Raw genomic sequence first — 15,434 nt, 5'->3', positions numbered from 1 at the left:
GTCTCAGTGGAGTGGAAGGAGTTCCAGAGAGAATGGGAGGCTGGGAAGTGGAGGTGGACACAGCACTTTCCAAGGACTCTTGGTGTCGAGGTGCGCACAGCCTTGTATCTGAGGGCAGCAGGTAACTCTTAGCTGAGCTGATTCTTGGAACTCTGTTTCTCTCTCCACCCCTTCTGCACACACACACACCCCACACCCACACACCCACCCCCACCCCCACACACGACCTTCCCACTGCTACCCCAGCTGGGACAGGGGATTAGAACCCTGAAGTTGGCCTGTTTTGTTTTTTGTTTCTGGTACCAAGTTACACATTATGAGACTAGGGTGGAGACACATGCTATTAATCCTCAGTCATCAGCTTGAGGTTCCCTAAATCCTAAAGTCAGCCACCCCTAGAGGACCTGGGTTAGAAGGCAAACAGCACTAAGCAAAAGCTGATTGCTGACTGCCATCTGGTGGTCATTTTGGGACCTGGCCTGGATCTAAATCTGTCCCTCACAGGGTGGTGGGAAGAATTGAGGGAATGGTTAGAATGCCACCTGGCACAAATTGTGTTCAGTAAAACTGGGCTGCTGTCATTGTACGCATGGTTTGGAGGAGCATGGTCAAAACAGTGTCCCTGACTTCACTCCCAACATTTTTTGAAGGAAAAGGAATTATTCTAAAAGGAGGTCCCTCTTCTTAACTTGGTAAAAGTAAGAGTGCTTCAGGGAACCAAGTAGGACAGTCATATAAGAAGTTAGATGATCTAGGGACTTCCCTGGTGGTGCAGTGGTTAAGAATCCACCTGCCAACGCAGGGGACACGGGTTCGAGCCCTGGTCCAGGAAGATCCCACATGCCGCGGAGCAACTAAGCCCATGTACCACAACTACTGAGCCTGTGCTCTAGAGCCCACAAGCCACAACTGCTGAGCCTGAGTGCCACAACTACTGAAGCCCGCACGCCTAGAGCCCCTGCTCTGCAGCAAGAGAAACCACCGCAATGAGAAGCCCGTGCACTGCAACGAAGAGTAGCCCCGCTCACTTCAACTAGAGAAAGGCTGCGCTCAGCAACGAAGAACCAGTGCAGCCAAAAATAAATTAATTAAAAAAGAAGTTAGATGATGTAGATCCAAATCCTGATTTTGATACTATGGGACCTTGATCGTATCACTTAAGCGGCCTGAGTCTCAAGTTTCATCAAACCATAAAATGGGAACATTAGAATTAAAAACTATACAAGGTGGGACTTCCCTGGTGGCTCAGTGGTTAAGAATCCACCTGCCAATGCAGGGGTCACGGGTTTGATCACTGGTCCAGGAAGATCTCACATGCTGCAGAGCAACTAAGCCCGCGCGCCAAAACTACTGAGGCTGCGTGCTGCAACTATTGAAGCCCGTGCGCCTAGAGCCCGTGCTCCACAACGAGAGAAGTCATCGCAATGAGAAGCCCATGCACCGCAATGAAGAGTAGCCCCTGCTCACTGCAACTAGAGAAAACCCGTGAGCAGCCAAAAGCAAAATAAAATGAACGAACAAACAAAACAAAACAAAAACTATACAAGGTGGTAAATGTAAAGAGCTCTTATTAAAGGTACACTCCATTAGTTAATAGTAGTGGCATACCAGCTCTAAGCACTGGGGGTGTGTTGCTTTAAAATAGTGGTTCTCAACCGGGGGTAATTTTGCCCCCCAGAGAACAACTGGCAATGCATGGTGATATTTTTGTTTGTCACAAGGCTGGGGGATGCTAAAAAAAAAAAAAAAAAAAAAATGCTGGGGATGCTACTGACATCTAGTGGGTAGAGGCCAGGGATGCTGCTAGACATCCTACAATGCACAGGACAGCCCCCTATGAGACAGAATTATCCAGTCCAAAATGTCAATAGTGCTTGAGTTGAGAAATCTTGGAACTTTTTAAAAATTTTATTATTTATTTATACATTTATTTATTTATTTTTGGCTGCACTGGGTCTTCGTTGCTGGGTGCGGGTTTTCTCTAGTTGCGGTGAGCGGGGGCTGCTCTTCATTGTGGTGCACGGGCTTCTCATTGCGGTGGCTTCTCCTGTTGCGGAGCACGGGCTCTAGGCGTGTAGGCTCGGTAGTTGTGGCTCGCGGGCTGTAGAGCACAGGCTCAGTAGTTGTGGCTCACAGGCTTCGTTGCTCCACGGCATGTGGGATCTTCCTGGACCAGGGCTCGAACCCATGTCCCCTGCATTGGCAGGCAGATTCTTAACCACTGTGCCACCAGGGAAGCCCGGAACTTTCTTAAATGGGGATTCTTCTTGCCGTGTTATGAACCAACATGAGGAACTGCTTTCTGAACATTATGAGGAAAGCAGAGTGATGCATGAAGTTGGAAAGGGGGTCTACAGTTATATGCAGGAGTAAAATGAGGCTCCAGATTACTGTGCTCTGCGACATGGTAGCCACAAGCCAGCCACGTGTGGCTATTGAAACTGAAAGTAATTAAAACCAAATAAAATTTTAAATTTGATTCCTAGATTGTAATAACCATGTCCCAAGTGCTCAGTAGCCACATGTGGCTAGTGGACAGCACAGATGTAGAACTGTTCCATCAGCGCAGAAATTTCTATCAAATAGCGCTGCTCATAAAGGATTCAGCAGAACCAGGCATCAGTGGGCAATCCACAAGAGAAAAGTGCAGAGAGGAGGGTACAATGAGAGACAACAGGATACAGCAATGAGATGGTTAAGTAAGCACAAGGGCGGTCTATAATTAAATGCCAAAACAAGTCACAAATACACATGTATAATAACTGATCCACGCAACCCTCCCTCCCCCAAGGGTCATTCTTAAGCGCATAAAACTCGAGAAGCCGGAAAAGGCAAGGAGAATCAGCAGAAGGCAGGCAGGGAAGGGCGAGCCACCGCTGGGGAGTGCTGTCCCTCTCTCTCCCTTCTTCCTGGCACAGTTTAGTTTAACTTGTGGGACAAGGTTCCCAGCCCGACAGGTGACCACGAGTCAACTGTACCGACAGAGGAGCGTTTGCGGCGGCCTGTCTTGCTTAAAGCCTTGAGGTCCTTGTAAAGGGAGTACGCATACTTGGTGACGAAGGACAGACAGAAGAAGTGCAGGATCATTCGGGAGACCTGGAAAATCAAGTGCAAGTACCTCAGCTCCTTGAACTGCTCTTTGATGGTCCCGTTGGTGAGCAGGACCACGGAGAAGCTGAGGAGCTCATAGGTGATGATCCACATGGTGTAACACAGCAGCCCCACGTAGTTGCTGATGTGGATGCAATAGAGGAACAAGGAGCTGACCATGAGGGTGATGGTGGATAGGCAGATGTTGATGTGCTTCTTGTAGGTCGTGACCCAAGAGACTAGCTCAGACTTTGTCTCCTTGTAGATGCTGAAGTTGTCCTCGTAGCCGATGTATGCAACCTCGTTCACTTCAAAGATGAGGAACTGGATGGTGTTGAGGATACAGAAGATGCCCATCATGAAGGAGAACTTCTTGTCATTCATTTTATACTTGTTTTACCGGAGCATCGGCTGCAGAAAAAAAAAAAATTGTGGAGATACCTGACAAGAGGGCAGTGGCTAGCCCAGGACAAATCCTCAAGCCACTAGATGTAAATGGAAGAGCTAAGAGTAATAAGGGTATATAGACAGACAATGGGCTGGAAGTCAAGGGACACGGGCTCTGACGCTGCTCTGGCCTCACTAGCTACAGGTGAGCACATCACTGGGAAGTGAGGGCATCACTGGCTTGGAATAATCTTCAGGTAGCTCTGCTCTTCCAGCAGCAGCCATGCTTTAAGGTGGCACAAAGGGTACTCCTGTTGGTGTCAGGCTTGTGGGAATTAGGAAGTTCCTGTATCTGGAATAATGGTAGAGTCAGTTCTGGGCTCCTACTGGGATATTCGTTTCTTCGAAGAAACACATTTTCTCAGAAAACTAGCATGGCTTCTCAAGGACCTAGAATCATCCCTGACCTTCCCCTCGGCCCCCTTTTCTTCCCTTCCAAGCCCTTAAAAATGTAATTTCCCTGAGTTACTCCCTTGGTCTGACCCAGAATTGTCCCAAGTCACAGGATTCAGCCAGCAGTGAATGGAATGGGAGAAGGTTTACGGATCCAAGGCTGACTATCTCGTTTGCCCAGGGTGAAGGTGCCACAACGATAAGCCAGGTCGTTCAGGCGAAAATCTAGCAGGCCGACCCCCAGCTGCAACCTAGGTTAGACCTGAACTCTAGCGGCTAGCTCCAGCCAGGGTGGAGCTGCCTAGCTCCCACGTAGACCTGTTGAAGGTATTTATGGCGGAGGGCCCAAGGCTGTGGTAGGGCAGGCCCTGGAGCAATCGTCCCTCCCAGATCCTATCGCCTTCTTACTGGCTCCCAGTTGGGAGAACTCCAGAGCAAAGCTGCCTCCTCTTCATTCCCCACACTGGCCAGCTACCACTGTGAGGGCAGAGAGAGGGGCAAGAGTCACACACGAGGGGAACGCGTGCAGGCCTCTGGCTGATGTGTTTCCGATGAGGGACAACCAGTTGGAAGCTCGGCATGGTTTCCTTCTAAGGTCGCTGGACAGGGCTCCTCTTCAGTCCTGTCAGAGCGCAGACAGGCTGCCATCCGCCTCCCTCCAGCCTTCTCCTCGCTCACTCTATCAATCCCAAATATTCTTTTTTTTTTTGTCAGTAGCAATTGTTTTATTGCTATGATAAAATATACATAACATAAATCTTACCATTTTAACCCTTTTTCAGTGTCCCATTCAGCGGCGTTAAGTACATTCATACTGTTGTGCGAGCATCACCACCCCCACCTCAACTTTTTCATATTCTCCAAGAAAAAACTCTGTACTCATCAGACACTAATTCTTCCTCCCTCATCTCCTGCCAGTCCCTGTTAATTCTACTTTCTGTCTGTATAAATCTGACTACCTCTAAGTACCCCATATAAATTGAATCATACAGTATTTGTCTTTTTGTGTCTGGCTTACTTCACAGCATAGTATTTTCTTTTCTTTTTTTAGGTTTAAAAAAATTTTTATTGGAGTATAGTTGACTTACAATGTTGTGTTAGTTTCTGCTGTACAGAAAAGTACATCATTTAGACATATATCCACTCTTTTTTAGATTCTGTTCCCATATAGATCATTACAGAGTATTGAGTAGAGTTCCCTGTGCTATACAGTAGGTCCTTATTAGTTATCTATTTTATGTATAGTAGCATGTATATGTCAATCCCAATCTCCCAGTTTATCCTTTCCCCCACCAGCACAGTATGTTCAAGGTTCAGCCCAAATATTTTTACACCTTATTCCCCACCAACCTCCCAACTGTGTGTGACTCCACAGTTCAGTCCTTGAGACACAGACCTCTCACTGCACCCCAGGCCCTGAAGGGTCCCATGTCGGGTGGGAGAGGCAGTGTGCTGGCCGGTGGATAGCTGCACCGATACTTCCCTGTCCGCATCAACTAAACCTCATCTCTATTCACAGAGCAGCTTCCAGAGCATTTAAGAAAAATCTTTCTTGCTCCTGTGGGGGCCATGCGTCAGAAAGGGGGCAAACGTGGATGCAAGCAGAGAAGTTGAGAGGCTGTTGAAAGAAATGGGGTGAAGAGGGATGTGGGGTTGTGTGTTTGGGGCCTGGGGCTATGCGAGAAGGAGTCTGGAATGAGCACCTGGGTGGAGGGTGGCCCATGCACTGAGCTGGAGAGCATGGAGGAAGGAATTATTTTTCCTTATTATGGGGGTGGGGAAGATGATGAGGACATTTTTGGGAAATGGTGGGTTTGAATTCCCCTGGGACATCCAAATAGACATGTCGACCATGAAGTCACCTCCATCAACCTGGAACTCAGAGGGAATCTGAGCATTTGTTTTTGAAATATAACTTGGCTGGATATAGGATTTTTGATTAACAGTGGTTCAGGGGGAGCACTTTGAATATGCTATTCTCCCACTACCCTCTGGCTTCCATTGTTTCTGCTGAGAAATCATCTGTTAATCTTATTGGGATTCCCTTATTAAGTGACGAGTGACTTATTTCCCATGCTGTTTTCAAGGTTTTCTTCTTGACGTTGACTTGAGCATTTTTACTGTGCAGTGTCTGCTTGTGGATCTCTTTGATTTATCCTAATTGAAATTCATTGAGTTTCCTGGATGTGTAGGTTAATCTTTTTCAATAAACTTGGGAAGTTTTCAGCCATTTTTTTTCTTAAAATATTTTTTCAGTTCCTTTCTCTCTCTCCTCTTCTTCCAATACTCCCATTATGCATATGTTGGTTGGTATGCTTAATAATGTCCCACATTTCTGTGAGGCTCTTTATTTTTCTTCACCTCTTTTTCTCTCTGTTCAGAAAAACAGATTGCATAATCTCTACCACTTATCTTCACTAATTATTCCCTCTACCACTTCACACCTACTGCTGAGCTTCTCTAGTGAGTTTTTCATTTCAGTTATTGTACTTTTAAACACCAGAATTTCCATTTGGTTCTTTTTTTATAACTTCTATCTCTTTATTGATATTCTCTATTTGATGTGAAATTGCCATTGTATTTTCCTTTACTTTTTAAAATTATGGTGGGACTTCCCTGGTGGCTCAGTGGTTAAGAATCTGCCTGCCAATACAGGGGACACAGGTTCGATCCCTGGTCCAGGAAGATCCCACATGCCTTGGAGCAACTCAGCCCGTGCGCCACAACTACTGAGCCTGTGCTCTAGAGCCCATAAGCCACAACTACTGAGCTTGTGTGCCACAACTACTGAAGCTCACGCACCCTAGAGCCCACGCACCACAACTACTGAGCCCATGAGCCACAACTACTGAAGCCCAAGCTCTCTAGGGCCCATGTGCCACAACTACTGAGCCTGCATGCTGCAACTACTGAAGCCCGCATGCCTAGAGCCCGTGCTCTGCAACAAGAGAAGCCACCACAATGAGAAGCCCATGCACCACAATGAAGAGTAGCCCCCACTCACTGCAACTAGAGAAAGCCCACATGCAGCAATGAAGACCCAATGCAGCCAAAAATAAATAAAAAATTAATTTGTATTCTGTACCCTGGTGCCAAATAGTAATACAGAGACAGAATTTCAGAGGAAAGAGAAAGAGTAGCTTTATTTCTTTGCCAGGCAAAGAGGGAACACAGTAGGCTAGGCCTCAAAAACTGTGCCCCTTCCCTGGGGAATAGGGAGAGGTCTTATAGACAGGGCTTGTGGTGGGGGGTAGGTGATAAGGATCAAGGCAGTGTTGGGCTTGCATTCTTCTGATGGGTTGATGGTGAGGTAAGTAGGGGTCAGCATCATCAACCTTCAATTTTCAACTCCTCTGGGGTCCACATGCTTGTGGGCAGCATACCATCATTAATCGTTACCTTCTCCCACCTGGAGGGGGTTTCAGTATCTGAAAAACAGCTCAAAGATATCTTTGTGTGACCTTATCCCAAGGCTGCACTATTGTTTCTCTTGACTGTTTGTTTCTCCCTTGTCTGGCATCCCCTCCCTTTCCTAAATAACAACTGCTTGAATCTGTCCATTGGAAGTCGGGGAAGGTAATGGAGGCTGAATGAAGGCTATTTCCAGTAATCAAAGAAATGGGGGACACAGAAAGGCTCTGTGCCCAGGAGCCCCACAGGGCCCTGCTCAGTGTCACTGGCTGGATTATTTTAGTAAATTACATTCTTCCCCCCACCCCACCCCCTCACCACCCAACACCCACATGTGAAGCCTCTGATGTTGCTTCTCATAGAGGTGCAGCTTAGGATATGCCCACAGTGATTCTAGGATAACAGTGGTTTTGCCAGAACTCTTCCCCCTCTTTCTTTGACCACACCCAGCTGTTAAGGCCTACTAATTGCTGGCCGATTGCCCTATTGTTTTCAGTACTGACATGGGGTATAAATTGCGCCATAGACCATCCAATCAAATTCAGTCTCCTCTGAAGTAATATTTCCAGAAGTCAGTGTTTGATGTTTGTTCTGACCCCAGGAGGGCTTCTTCCAATTGTTTCTTTCCCCACTTCTCTCTTGAAAACTAGCTAGCCTACAGTTTAGCCTGAATCTTCCTGTGTGATCTACACATCTCTCAATTACCTTTTGCCACAACTGTCACTATTTAGAACACCTTTAGGCTTGAACTTCTTGCTCTGTTGTAAAGGAAACCAGTTCCTTTGGGGGAGAGATTGCAAATATCTGTTTTATGGCTTACTTCTCCCCAGCCTCAGCTAAAACCTCTGGTCCACGGCTCTGGCATTGGGGGAGGGGACAACTGTATGCTTCTGTCTTAGTGATACTCCTGCTTTAGGAGCTGAGTGCTCTGTGGGAAAGGGAAGACCGTAGTCTGGGGTCTTCCTGGCTTGCCTCTCCTGTCATTGGAACCACTACCTTACAACCTGGGGCAAGGGCAATTGGGGCCCCAATATTCTCAGTGGTGCCACACCTAAGGTAATGCCTCCATCCCATGAGTAGGGACTAGGCATCAGAAGGGAGCCCCCACCTCTTAGCCTCAGCAACAGGTACCTGGGACACAAGGTGAGAAATGCCAATGTCTGGCTCCTCCTGGGAAGAAAACCCTGACTGGGGGGATAAGGGAAAGGGAGCCCTGTGTTCTTGGCTGCACCAGTCTGGAGTAGAGTTTCTACCTGGCTGAGCTGGGAGAGGGGCAGAAAGAAGTGGTTTTGAAACCGTGTAACTCAGATTGGGACTTGAACCCATGGCCTTTTTTTTTTTTTTTTTTTTGTGGTACGCGGGCCTCTCACTGTTGTGGCCTCTCCCGCTGCGGAGCACAGGCTCCAGACACGCAGGCCCAGCGGCCACGGATCACGGGCCCAGCCTCTCCGCGGCATGTGGGATCTTCCCGGACCGGGGCACGAACCTGTGTCCCCTGCATCGGCAGGCGGACTCCCAACCACTGCGCCACCAGGGAAGCCCCCATGGTCTTTTAACTGAGATCACACCTGGTCTCAAGACATAATGAAGTTCAGGGACCTCCCTGGTAGAGCAGTGGTTAAGAAACCACCTGCCAATGCAGGGTACATGGGTTCGAGCCCTGGTCCATGAAGATCCCACATGCCTCGGAGCAACTAAGCCCATGCGCCACAACTACTGAGCCTGCGCTCTAGAGCCTGTGAGCCACAACTACTGAGCCCATGTGCCACAACTACTGAAGCCTGTGCACCTAGAGTTCCGCAACAAGAGAAGCCACTGCAATGAAAAGCCCGCCCACCGCAACAAAGAGTAGCCCCTGCCCACTGCAATTAGACAAAGCCCACACACAGCAATGAAGACCCAACACAGCCAAAAATAAATAAATAAAATAAAATAAATAAATTTATATATTAAAAAAAGATGACAATAGTGGGCTTCCCTGGTGGTGCAGTGGTTAAGAATCCGCCTGTCAGTGCAGGGGACACAGGTTCGATCCCTGGTGCAGGAAGATCCCACATGCTGCAGAGCAACTAGGCCCGTGTGCCACAACTACTGAGCCTGCGCTCTAGAGCCTGTGAGCCACAACTACTGAAGCCCACGTGCCTAAAGCCCGTGTTCTGCAGCAAGAGAAGCCACCGCAATGAGAAACCCGCACACCACAACAAAGAGTAGCCCGCGCTCGCCGCAACTAGAGAAAGCCTGTGCACAGCAACGAAGACTGAATGCGGCCAAAAATAAATAAAATAAAATAAATACATTTATTAAAAAAAAAAAAAGATGACAATACTACCTAAAGCGATCTACAGATTCAATGTAATCCCTATCAAAGTCCCAACAGGATTTTTTTTAAGAAATAGAAAAATCCATCCTAAAATTCATATAAGATCTCAAGGGACCCCCAATGACCAAAACATCCCAAAATTCATATAAGATCTCAAGGGACCCCCCAATGACCAAAACAATCTCAAAAAAGATGAACAAAGTTGAGGGTCTCACACTTCCTGGTTTCAAAATGTATCACAAAGCTATATTAATCAAACATGTGAATGTCTGGCATAAAGGCAGACATACAGACCAATAGGATAGAATAGAGAACCCGTAAATAAACTGTTGCATATATGGTGTTATGGACAAAATTGTGTCCCCCACCCCAAAATTGATATGTCGAAGCCCTAACCCCCAATGTGACTGTATTTGAAGAGATGGCCTTTAGGGAGGTCATAAAACTTAAATGTTGTCATAAGGGTGGGGTTCTAACCCAGTAAGATTGGTATCCTTATAAAAAGACGAAGAGATACCAGAGAGCTCACTCTGTCTCCCAACCTGTGTACAGAAGAGAGACCATACGATGACACAGAGAGAAGGTGGATATCTTCAAGCCAGGAAGAGAACTCTCACCAGAAACTGAATTTGCTGGCACCTTGATCATGTATCTCTAGCCTTTGTTTTTTAAGCCACCCAGTCTATGGCATTTTGTTATGGTAGCTTGAGCAGACTAATACATATGGTCAAATGATTTTCAGCAGGGTGACTAGACCATTCAACGGGGAAAAGGACAGTCCTTCCAACAAATGGTATTGGGAAAACTGGATATCCACACACAAAAGAAGGAAGTTAGACCCTTACCTTACACCATATACAAAAATTAACTCAAAATGAGTCAAAGGCCTAAATCTAAGAGTTAAAACTATGAAACTAAGGGGAAAGCTTCATGACATTGGATTTGGCAATGATATCTTGAATATGACACCAAAAGCATAGGGGAAAAAAGGAAAAAGAAATAAATTGGACCACACGAAAATGAAAAACTTCCATGCATAAAAGGACACATCAAGGGACTTCCCTGGTGGTCTAGTGGGTAAGACTCTGCGCTCCCAATACAGGGGGCCTGGGTTTGATGCCTGGTCGGGGAACTAGATCTCACATGCATGCTGCAACTAAGAGTTCACATGCCACAACTAAGAAGCCCACATACCGCAACTAAGAGCCCACATGCTCCAACCAAAGATCCCGCATGCTGCAATGATGATCCAGCATCCTGCAACTAAGACCCTTTGCAGCCAAAATAAATAAATAAATAAATTAAAAAAAAGGACACATCAATAGAGTGGAAAGGCAACCCATAGAACAGGAGAAATTATTTGCTAATCAAATATGTGATAAATAAGAATGTATAAAGAACTTCTATAACCCAACAACAGCAACACAAATAACCTGATTAAACATGGGTAAAGGACTTCAGTGGACATTTCTCCAAAGAAGATATACAAGGACCAATAAACACATGAAAAGATGCTCAACATCACTAAACATTAGGGAAATGCAAATTAAAACCAGAGTGAGATACCACCTCATACCCATTAGGATGGTTACTATCAAAAAACCAAAATAGGGCTTCCCTGGTGGCGCAGTAGTTGAGAGTCCTCCTGCCGATGCAGGGGACGTGGGTTCGTGCCCCGGTCTGGGAGGATCCCACATGCCGCGGAGCGGCTGGGCCCGTGAGCCATGGCCGCTGAGCCTGCGCGTCTGGAGCCTGTGCTCCGCAACGGGAGAGGTCACAGCAGTGAGAGGCCCGCGTAACGCAAAAAAAAAAAAAAAAAAAAAAAAAAACCAAAATAATAAAGTGCTGGGGAGGTTGTGGAGAAATTAGAATCTTTGTGCACTGTTGGTGGAATGTAAAATAGTACCTCTGTGGAGGAAAACAGTATGACAGTTCCTCTAAAAATTAAAAATAGAATTATCATATTATCCAGCAACTCCACTTCTGAGTATATACCCACCAGAAGAATTGAAAGCAGAGATTCAAACAGATACTTGTACACCAACATTCACAGCAGCACTAGTCACAATAGCCAAAAGTTGGAAACTACCCAAATGCCCATCAATGAATGAATGGATAAATAAAATGTGGTGTATTCATATAATGGAGTATTACCCAGCCTTAAAAGGGAAGAAAATTCTGACCCATGCTACAACATGGATGAAACTTGAGGACAACCATAGTCACAGCAGCATTATTCACAATACCCAAAAGGTAGAGGCAACCTAAATGTCCATCAACAGATGAATGGAATATATATTATATATATATTCCAATATATATAATATGCATATTCATATATATATAATGGAATACTACTCGGCCATAAAAAATAATGAAATTTTGTCATTTGCAGCAACGTGGACGGAACTGGAGGGTATTATGCTTAGTGAAATCAGACAGAGAAAGACAAATACTGTATGTTTTCACTTATATATGGAATCTAAAAAATAAGACAAACTAGTGAATAAAACAAAAAAATGGGCAAAAGATTTGAACAGACACCTTACCAAAAAAGATATAAGAATGCTAAATAAGCACATGAAAAGATGCTCAACATCATGTTATTAAAGAAATGAAAGTTAAAACCACAATGAGATGCCACTATATACTCACTCTCTCTCTCTCTCTCTCTATGTGTATATATATATATATATATATATATATATATATATATATATATTAGAATGGCTAAAATGAAAAATGTATTGTCTATACGAAGTACTGGCAAGGATGTGAAGGAACTGGAATTCTCATACACTGGGAGTATAAAATGGTACATCCCCTCTGGAAAAAAGTTTGCTAGTATCTTAAAAAGTAAAAATGGTATTTACTCAAGATAAATGAAATCATAAATCCACACAAAGCCTTGTACACAATTGCTTATAGTGTTCTTATTCATAATTGTCCCAAACTACAAACCACTCTATGTCTTTCAGTGGGCAAATGGATAAACAATCTGTGGTACATTCATGCCGTGGCATACTACTCAGCAATAAAGAATGAACTATCAATATACATAATGACATGGGTGACTCTTTAAGGTCTTAGGCTGAGCAAAAGAAGCCAGGCCAAAAAAAAAAAAATAAAGATTATATACTGTATGATGCCATTTATGTAAAATTCTAGAAAATGCAAACTAATATATAGGGACAGCAAATCAGTGCCTTGTGATGGCGGGAGTGTGTGGTGCAAGAAGGGGCAGGAGACAGGGATTAGGAGGAAACTTTTGGGGGTGATACATGTGTTCACCAATTCAATTACAGTGATGGTTTCACTGGGATATACTAGTGTCAAAACTCATCAAATTATATTCTTTAAACATGTGCTGTTTACTGTATGTCAATTATACCTCAAGAAAGCTATTAAGTAAACAGACACTTAACATAATGTCTAATGTTTGAAGTAGAGGTTTGCTTGGTTTTTCTTCCATTCTGGTTTAAACTGCTTCTGACAATTTCTGAACCTGAATTCAAAGTGAAGTTTGTTGTTATGTGATAGTGTGTAATCTTGTACTGTCTTATGTGGTTGGCTAATTGATTCATAAACATGATTTCGTTTCTCCCACTAAACTGAAAAATCCTCAAGGCCAGGCCTCATATTTTATACTTTTCTGTATCCTCCTGCAGTGTCCAGCACAGTGACAGAAAAGTTTAACAAATACCTTTTGATTAACCACAAGTGTCTTTTGTGCTCCTTGAAAAACGTGGGGGGTGGGGAGTCAAGACAGAAAATGAAGTATGATTTTTCTCTATTTTTATTCTTTCACTTATCTGGAATATAGTATAGAGGACATGGGGGGAAAACCGTAACACAAAGCGACCTCAAGGCCCCAACACTATTCTTTGTGCTATGACACTCAGATATAAATACAGGTTTGCCTGTCACTGGGTTAAATCAGAGAGCTGTGGGTTGAAGCCTGATGAAGATATACCAAGATGAAAGGATTGCCAGACTGCAGTTCAGTTTGATTTCATTCCTCACCCTCTTCGTTTTGACCAATAAGGAGGTAATGACAAGACAAGGAAAGAGGAACTCACAGAGTGCTTGATAATAAGTGTACTTTAACTAAACATCCTTAATGAGCAGCGTGTTCCAGTTGTGACTATAATCACTTTTCTCTCCGTATCCCCCCAAAAGAGTGGCAGTAGAGTCTCTGCTTGCTGAAAAGTGAAAGAGATGGAAACTGAACTACCATGAGAACCTGGGAGATCTGCCTATCACGGAAAAGGGCCAACGTCGTTCACTATAGTGGCCGGTGGGTAAAGTGTATTATCTTTGATTTCCGCCGTGGGAATTCACTGCCTATAGAAATACGTCTGTTGTAGGAAATGATATTGCCCTGGCTTTGATTTTCGTAGATCATGTAGGCATAGGTGATGACAAAGTACATCCAAAAACAGTGCACCAATATACGGGACACCAAACCAAACCAGCGCATGATTCTGACCTCTCCAATGTTAGAATCATCATTGGTAAGCGTTTGTACTACAATGTTTACAGTTTCATAGAAAAAGATCCAGATGATGTAGATCACCAGGCCCTTGTACATACGGGCATATACTGAGTATAGGAGCAAGAAGCAGATGATGATGGTGATGAAAGATAGGAAGAAGACGATAGTCAAACTCCAGCAGATCATGAACTGTTTTATCAGGATACTTGTACTCTTGGTCTGTGGGGTAAGCTCAGTGCAATTGCTTCTCCTTAAGTACTTCTGTTCGAAGATGAGGTACAAGTCGATGGCCATGATGGTAAAGACCCCTGATAACATGGAGCCCATTTTGGCAGTCATCCCACACCAGTGCTGCCGTCTCATGCTGAGACCTCCTGTGAAGACAAATAACATGGGGGAGAATTCTGATTCCTGCCAATGTGGTAAATTACCAGGGTTTCTGCCTCCTTCCCCAAATTCACTTGGAGAAACAATAGGGAGAAATATGGAAACCAGGCAGTAACAGCTTTGAGAAAGACAGAAGACTGTTTAAAATTAATTGGGAGCGTGAGTGGGGAGGAGGGAGATGAAGTCTGGGCCTTGGTGGCAGTGAGCAGATAAATTGGAGACAGTCACTGAAAGTCAGCACCCCACACCAATTTGAACATTCTCTGGGTAGGACCCAGGTATCAGTATTTTTAAAAACCTCCCTGTGATTTTCATATGTAGGCAGTATTGAAAAACACTGAATAGAAAAACTTAGTTTACATATTTTTAAAATTTATTTATTTATTTTTGGCTGTAGGCTTCTCTAGTTGAGGCACGTGGGCTTAGCTGCAGTACGTGGGATCTTAGTTCCCAGACCTGGGCCCCCTGCATTGGGAGCGTGGAGTCTTAACCACTGGACTGCCAGGGAAGTCCCAGAAAAAGTTAGTTTAAATTATGCTCTTATCTCTTCCAGCATTGCTTTGGGCAACCACTGCTGCCCCCTGATGGGGAAAATTGGCCGCATTATCCAGACATTGAGTACAGGTATCACAGGAAAAAAATCAGGGTAGCGCAATAGCCCTGCTGGGGTGAGTTGATGAAGACAATTAGGCTTTGAGCAATCACTCCTCCACTACATACCAAAACTTAAGGAATACAATGAAAGGCGTACTTTAAGGGAAATTTAGAAACTTAGAATAGAATAGCCTTATCATGGAAAAAGAAAAGGCAATAATGAACTAAGCATTCAACCCAAGAAGTAAGGGGGAAAAAAAACAACCAAGGATAAGAACAAAAAACAAAGGAGGGAGA

The 15,434-nt window shown here is 44.6% G+C and overlaps 2 protein-coding genes across 2 annotated transcripts; both read right to left on the bottom strand.

The window, feature by feature from the left end:
• Nucleotides 1-2,919: 2,919 nt before the first annotated feature.
• TMEM217B (transmembrane protein 217B) lies at nt 2,920-3,635 on the bottom strand (the record flags this gene model as incomplete). The annotated part of the gene is made up of 1 exon (XM_082663832.1): nt 2,920-3,635. Exon 1 carries the CDS (start codon nt 3,472-3,474, stop codon nt 2,920-2,922), a length of 555 nt encoding a protein of 184 aa, XP_082519958.1. The 5' UTR covers nt 3,475-3,635.
• A 10,311-nt stretch (nt 3,636-13,946) lies between these two features.
• TMEM217 (transmembrane protein 217) lies at nt 13,947-14,519 on the bottom strand (the record flags this gene model as incomplete). Its single annotated transcript, XM_082663490.1, has 1 exon — nt 13,947-14,519. The coding sequence occupies one exon, from the start codon at nt 14,517-14,519 to the stop codon at nt 13,947-13,949; it is 573 nt and encodes a 190-aa protein (XP_082519616.1).
• Between the last annotated feature and the right edge of the window lie 915 nt (nt 14,520-15,434).

Source organism: Grampus griseus (assembly GCF_964374135.1).
Source record: "Grampus griseus genome assembly, chromosome: 10".
NCBI lineage: Eukaryota > Metazoa > Chordata > Mammalia > Artiodactyla > Delphinidae > Grampus > Grampus griseus.
This window is presented reverse-complemented; position numbering and strand designations above follow the sequence as displayed.